This window comes from Balaenoptera borealis, assembly GCF_965194805.1.
Source record: "Balaenoptera borealis genome assembly, contig: HAP1_SCAFFOLD_1226, whole genome shotgun sequence".
Classification (NCBI taxonomy): Eukaryota; Metazoa; Chordata; class Mammalia; order Artiodactyla; family Balaenopteridae; genus Balaenoptera; species Balaenoptera borealis.
In genome coordinates this window covers 188,111-195,834 of record NW_028122990.1, presented here as the reverse complement: position 1 = coordinate 195,834, position 7,724 = coordinate 188,111, and the positions used below count along the sequence as shown (strand labels likewise).

The window sequence follows — 7,724 nt, the reverse complement described above, 5'->3', positions numbered from 1 at the left end:
GCTGCCGGATACACCTCTTCGGGCAAGCTGCAATTTTTCACCGAGAGGGAAAACGAAATGGAAATTGCCGACTACTACGGATACGTCAAGTGAGAGCTGCTAGGATTCTTGGTGCCACCTTGGCTACCAGCTGTTCTTCCATACACAGGTAAGACAGGTATAGAACTGAGTAAGTAAATGGAATACAATTAATAGACGAGTAACAAACCTTTCGAATTTTCAGATGCTGCTAACTGGGGCGTGAGAAAGGAAGGACTGAAAGTTGGATGGGAGAATGAAGGAAAGGGGTAAAAACTGAGCAAAGAGGAAGGAACTTGGCCCAGGGCTAGGAAGGCCAAAAGAGACGTATGGATTTAGGAAAGGAAGCAGGAGCGAGGATGAAATGGCAGAAGTAAAAAGCAGGGTCAGAGGTCTGGGTTGAAAGAACACAATTGGAGTAGAGTTGAAGGTGACAGAAGATGAGTCTAGGTTTACTAGGAGAAATAGAAAAAGTCTCTCGGGGACGCTGGCCTTAAGTCTCACAACCACCAGATAGGTATTTCAGAAAACAAGAGGTTCAGGACACATCTCTGAAAGGTCTGAGTTGCCTTATTCAGGTGTGACTGTAGTGGGGGAATAGGGAAATCTACCAGAGAAGTGGCTAGGGCTCAGAGTTATCCTAGGGGCAGCTGACGACAGGGGCAGAGCCAAGGGAACTGCTGGATCAGGAGGCCCACGAACAAAGCAGGGGCATAGCCGCCTGTCACTTCCCTGCCAGGAAGGAAGCCAGGTATATTACTGTAACCAAGGCACACTGGGGTCTTTACTGTATGGAGAACTTGGCTCCTGCCCGCAATCCTACGGCTCGGCGTCACACACAGGAAGTAGGGCCTCTGGGCAACCAGAAATGGGAATGGGACTGAAGGAGATTCAGCCCACAAATATCCGACCACCAGCTTCCACCTCTGCAGTCTGCCACCCTGTGTCTGCTCAACGCATCACAGAAACAAGTTTTCAAGGTGAGTATACAGACGGCAGAGAAAAGTTGAACAATGAGGTCAGCATTCAAAAATGGGGTCAAATCGACAGCTGGGAAGGGGTGTAGAGACAGGTAGAATTTAGATCCTGAGCCTTTAATAACCACTACCTTCTCTCAGTGCTCTCTGTTTTTAGACTCTATATGAGAACACCTAGGGCTTCCCTGGTGGCGCCTGCCAATGCAGGGGACACGGGTTCGAGCCCTGGTCTGCGAAGATCCCACATGCCGTGCAGCAACTAAGCGCATGTGCCACGACGACGGAGCCTGCATTCTAGAGCCCGTGAGCCTCAACTACCGAAGCCCACGTGCCTACAGCCCATGCTCCGCAACAAGAGAAGCCACCGCGATGAGATGCCCGCACACCGCAACCGAGAGTAGCCCCCGCTAGCCGCCAACTAGAGAAAGCCCGTGCACAGCAATGAGAGACCCAGTGCAGCCAAAAACATAAATACGTAGAATAAATAAGTTCAAACAGTAAATAAATACATAAACATAAATTACAAAAAAAAAGAACACCTAATGCAGGTGGGAAGGTGGGAGGGCCACCGTAGAGGTCATCTATGCTACATGTACAAGAACCCCGAGAGCACACCAATCGGTACCACACTTTTCACTGCTGTAGCCGATCGTTCCCCCTGTACTGCCACACTGTAGCACTCCCTTCCCTCATCTACTGCTATAGTCTCTTCGGAAGGTGTTTCCGAACTCTTGTTATGAGAGTGCCAGTTGAACTGTCCTCACTTCCTTCATTTATACCAGGATTGAAGACCTTGTGGTCCGAGATCCTGTCCAGAGAGCAAGCAGGCTAAGGCTCTGTCTTTGTTGATGTATTTCATCACAAAGGGCTCTACCCCCTCTCCTAGTTCATGGTGTGACGTGTTCTTGGCCTCTCGGGAAAGTGGGGAGAATGGAAAGGACCCTATATGAGAATGCTAGGCTCTGTAAAACATTTCAGGTTTTTAAAAATAAGACTCATTTTGTATTGGACTGACAACAGTCCTATGAAATACAAAGAAAGCCGAGAATCAGTGACAGGAAAGGATCACCAGTAAGAACTACAGCAGTCACCGCTTACCTCGTAGCATAGGGCACTGTCCGTGATCCTTAAGAAGAGTTAGTAGAAATGCCTTGCCCATCTTGCCCCTGAACCCCTTGAAAGGTACACGACTGCTGTGTTGGTGTTTAGGGGGAGCATCTCACTTACCAGGGACTGACTTCTCCCTTGATTCCTCTGTAGTGATGGAGACTTCCCCGCTGATGAAAAATTCCCTGGGATTGCAACCTCCAAGCCAGACAGCTTTCCTATGGAATGACAGAGAACTTGTCAAGGTGAAACACCAGTCTGCGGGAGAAAGGGAGGAAGAGAATGATGGAAATCGTTTCTGGGAAACTATTTTTACATTATGTGTTGTTTGTTCCCGGTAAATAAACTGAAATCTTCTTAACAGTACAACAAAATCTAAACCACTAAAGCCAACAATACAGGAGTATAACGTTCGACAAAAATTTCTTTGGCTGCGCAGCATGTGGGATCTTAGCTCCCCAACCAGGGATTGAACCCACGCCTGCTGCGTTGGAAGCGCAGAGTCTTCACCACGGGACCACCGGGGAAGTCCCAGGACTATCACTTTTAAAGGAGAAGGTACAAACCCCTCGGTTCTATGAACTGGAGATTTTTAGTAAGAAGTCAATATATTTGTTGTTAGGCACATTTTATGTTAGGCTGTCTCCCTGCACAGGATGCAGGCGCCTTGAGAATGGAAGTCATATCCCTCTATAGTACGTCCCTCTTCTTTCTGCTTTGCAGTTTGCTGCTCCACTTGTTCAACCCCACCTAGTAATAACCTATACTTCCCTTGTTCCTGTTTTCCCATCTGGAAAACAGACAAAAGGCAACCAAACAACGCAAAGGTCTCAACAAATAAGGGATATCCAAAACCAGAGATGGCCAGAACTTCTGTACCCCTGATGAAATAGTCCTCATACAAAACCTGATAATCAAATTCCTTAATGCTAGGAATCACAGTGAAAAATAGTATCTGAACTGACTTCTGTCAGATGAGTGAGAACTAAGGTTAATTCAGTGTATCTGAAGCATAGAAAGTGAGGGCAAAAGTGGCACAAGATGGGGCTAGAGAAGCAGAGAGGATTCTAGACCACGCAGAGTCTTAAAGGCCAACAGTGTGTTTTCTATTCTCAAAACAATGCTTGTGAGCGATGTTTATGAGCAACGTTCCAACTTGCTTTGAAGGTTTCTTGTGTGAAGAGTGGATTGGAAGGAAACAAGATATATGGACACCAGTTAGGACCTAATCGCAACAGACAGGCAAGTTCAGTATTAGGAAGTTGAGGAAGAGCTGGCTGACAGATTCCAAAGAAATTCAGGAGATGAACTGAAGCGGGCTTAATGGGGTAGGAGATGGAGGAAAGGAAGGTCTTAGGGAATTCAAGGGTTTACTGCACACATGAGCAAAGTCTCAAAATTAATCATTTGAACGTACAGAGGCGGATCTCCCAAATGACACCGGTTAGGAAGCAACGGTACGCCCTTTAGAATTCCTAGAGACAACACAAATCAACTGTTTCGATGGAAAATTCGGCGGGACTCTTGATTTCCATGGGAATACAGAGAAAAGAGACACTGATCTGGCTTGCAGGTATATTTAGGAAGCTGTTAGCCGGACATCACCTACTAGTATCATGTAAGTAGGCCGTCCGAAGTAGGAAGCTTAGGGGAAAAACCTGGAGGAAAACTTAAAAGCTTAAGCCACACCTCTACACTACACCACCTTTCACAATTTCTTCTCAGATAAGCATCATCCCCATCAGTGAAGAAACTCGTTCGTACCTCATAATAGGAAAAACAGGCCTAAAGATTCAATGTGTGTCTTGGGAGGTCCCATCTATGCGATATCTTCCTGGGACCAGAAAAGGCCCCAGGAAGATCCATCTCTGCACCCCTGAAAGCTTACCACCAAGGAAAATGACTAGGTCCATAGATTTCCTCCCTCAAACCAGCTTACCTCACACATAGATCATTAGCAACTCCGCCCTTACTCACATTATCACAGTCACAAGAGTGGTTAGGGAGAAAAGCACTAACCAGGGGAACTAAAACAGAGGCAATCCAGGCCAAGCTGGGCTGGTGGCAGATATCTTGCTCCTTACGCTCGGGTGCATAATGCGACTCACCACAGTGCCTTTTTCACAGACCCTTTTGAACGTTTCTCCACAGAATCCAACAGCTCAAGTTAGTTCATGACGCTTCAAGGTCAACAATCGTCAAGAGAAAAACATGCAATATGTCTTACAATGTTGGATTCCTTACAAACAGGACAAGGAGATAACCATGTAGACAAAACCAGAGCATTTGAAAACATCTGTATTCTACAAACACACCAGTGAATGCTATAAATAAGGTACTATGACATAAAACAAAATGAAAACTAGATGTGAGACTGTTCTCTTCAGTGTACAGACTTCATGGCAGTTGCTGCACACTATCTAGCTACTTAGATCTTTAACTCTCTGTTCTGTTAATACCAAATGAGGCCCAAGTGTGTCAACCTGTTTCCCACAGAAACCAAAAAGTCTACATGCATCTCTTTTCTCCTGTGCCCTTTCACCTTACCTGCTCCCAATTCTCCACCAACGTCCTCCTCTTTCTCTAATTATTCTCCTCTTCATTTTGCTTGGCCTTGCCCCCAAGCATGCAAGACAGAGAGTCCTAGAGGTCCAAGATTCTAGAGTGGCTGTTTGCAAGGCGGAGGAGATTACAGTAACTGCCACACTGTATATACTTCTGTGCAAAGAAAAAGGGACAGTGTTCAGAATGTCTCTCACATATAACAAGAGCTGGAGATGGCAGGATACCTGTGTGGCCCAAGGAACTAGAGCTAGCAAATTATGGGCCAAACAATTGCAACCAAAGGCTGGAAGAGGAAAGGTCTGCAACCAGCTCTGTCTCCTAGCTCTCTGGTATTTGCTGCCAACGGGCAGAGTCTATTTCGTGAAGCATCAAGCACTGAAAAGAAGACTCCTGCTGCTGGAAGGTGACAGGAAGTAACGTCCAATGCAAGATCAAGGCTTGTCCTCGAAGCAATGCCCATAATGGAAGAAAAAAAAAAAAGAGAAAGCGGAAGAGAAACGTTAAGTCGCAAGTCCAACCTGGCCCCCAGCCTAGCCCAGCCCAAGGAAGGTAGGAGTCAAGGAGAAGAAACTAAAAGAGAAGAGCCTTGGACCACAACATTCTCCACAAGGTACACTCAACAAACTTCACCCTACTCTTGAACCAAGTTACAAAGAGAGCTTCTTAATCCCTACTTTGGCTCCTTAAAAGCTGCTATCAGTTCACTCATTAGACACATATGATTTCAGAACAACTGTAATAGTTCAAACTAGATGGCTCTTTCCTTCCTAAGGATTATTAATTAAAGAAGATCTATATAGCTCTAAGTATATGATACATAAAATAGAATACTCTGTAGAATATAAGTAACTCTTAGTTCAGTGTATTAATGAACGTCTGTAAGAAATGTGGCAATGATTTCCCTAATGGAAGAGCCTGGGGGAGGTAAATCTGTCTTCTAGGATTTCCTCCCCAGAGCTCAGAAACTCAGGTGTTGTTTTAGCTCTCCTACACTCTCTTCACCCAAGCCCGCCTTCCTGTTGGGGATCGGACCTCCCTATTGGCTCTCTCATACCTTTCAACTGCCTGCTTTGTGACATCACTCTCCTACCAAACCTACTACCACTTGGTAGAGTCTTGGGGTTTCCGTGGAGCTGTTTGGACCAGTAACCAGTGACCTCTGTACTGGACACGTGCGCCGTTCAGCTGCAGCCACTCGGACATCCTCTAGTGTTGTCTCCTCATCCCTTGTACCTGCAGTGGATGCTTCCTCTTCTCTGACCATGTCAGGTAAGAAAAGAAACTTTGGAAAGTTTTGCGTTCGATTTCTTTTGCCCCTAAATTGAGTAAGTAGGAGATTCAAAATAGCATGGAATAATGAGGGAAAGTATTGAACTACAAGTCTGGAGACCTAATTTCAGTTTTGACTTTGACGTTTACTATCTGTGTGACTTTGGACAAATCACTGGCTGTCTCACAAAGCCTGTTGCTTTCCTTAACTGTTACGTTAGGATACCACGTTGGGTTGATCACTCTGATCCCCTTCTTTTCCAGTATTGAGCCTTAAAGGGTACCCATGTAGAAAACGAAATCAGACACTTCTCAAGAGTGTTTCAACAGAAACATAGAAAAGCCAGGGGACATAGAAAACTAGCAATATATACCAAGATGTTTCATCTCTAATGGTCTCCCTCCACTAGGATTTCGACTAGTTGAAAAGAGAGAATAGGGAGAGAGGATGGAGAGTACTGGGCTCTACAGGGAGGCACAGAGTCGAGCGTAAGGAAGTTTAGGATGGTTTTCATTAGCACAGGCCAACAGGCACCAAGAGATGGGAGAAAATGTAAGAATGAAGAGGGAAAGCATAGAGGAGCTCTCAAGAAAAACGGAGTTTGCAATGGAATGCTGATGGGAACCAAAGATTTTCAATTAAAGCAGAAACAGCACAGAGGGAAACCTGCTCAGAGCAGGGCAAAACCAAGTTGATGGTAGCAAACCCTTACATTAACAGACTAAGAAGGAAAGTAAGGCCAGAACAGGGGATCACCAGGAAAGGCAGCTTATCAGAAAAGTCATACTCCGTTTTCTTTCTTTTATTGCCTCTCTGAATACAGTTGGCCACTTGACAGTTTTGAATATAAACATTTTAGAAATACGTTTTAGAAATGATGCCTCCTATAAACAAGCAACCACAGTGGTTATCTAGGGGGCTGCTTTTCAGTGTTTTATTCTTTCTAATTTTTAAACTAGGTAGACATTTCACCAATTCAACATTTTAAGTGATATCTTCTAAATTGAATCAGAAGGACTATTTTCCTTGGTGTGATATGTAGGTTCTAAGGCAAGGCTGCTTTTCATTTTTACAGTTATTTCCTTCCTAACACAGAGAGCACATTGATCAACAGCCATCGTTCGCTTGTAGAGCTTAGCTACCGAAGAAGAAGAAGAAAAAGTCAAGCCCCACATCTCTAATTCCCCCCCCCACTTAGGGAATTCCCTGGCGGTCCAGTGCTTAGGACTCGGTGCTTTCACGGCCAGGGCCACGCGGCGCGGCCAAAGAAACAAAACAAACAAACATCCACGTTTATCGAAAACCATATTGTGGAGTCCTGTGGATTTTCTTACATTTGAAAATCTTTTTTAATTGGATTCTAGGCATGATGGTTTTTTGAGGTTTTGGGATGCCATCTTCTTGGATGCTGAAGATGATTCTAATCTAAGTTCTAGGATAAATCCAAAAACCTTCCTGATACATTTTAAGCTTCCTTTCTGCTTATTATATAAGCTATATTCATTGAAATATATATTTCTCCTAGGCTTAATACCTCTTACTTGCTGGGTAAAAATATGAAGGAGCACAATAATGAAACTCTTTTACACTTATTATTTTGCTGTCTGCTTCGTACCGGTTTTCATTGAAATACTTGTCTATATGTGTTGTGGCTACCTATACATGCACATTTATTGCATTCTGTTGCTTGTTATGCATTTTTTACTGACATACCTTCTCTGTCTGTATGCATTGGCTAGGAATTCATTCACCTCTATCACCTCCATCGTGTCTTCTGGTTAATAGTA

At 44.5% G+C, this 7,724-nt stretch overlaps 1 protein-coding gene across 1 annotated transcript in view; it reads right to left on the bottom strand.

Moving 5' to 3' along the window:
• Positions 1-2,185: 2,185 nt before the first annotated feature.
• LOC309621936 (uncharacterized protein) overlaps positions 2,186-7,724 on the bottom strand; it is a gene marked incomplete at its 5' end in the record, with an annotated part of 133,747 nt that continues 128,208 nt past the window's right edge. Inside the window, 1 exon segment of the mRNA XM_082409208.1 lies at positions 2,186-2,360. Within this exon segment, the coding sequence (XP_082265334.1) occupies positions 2,215-2,360 (146 nt within the window).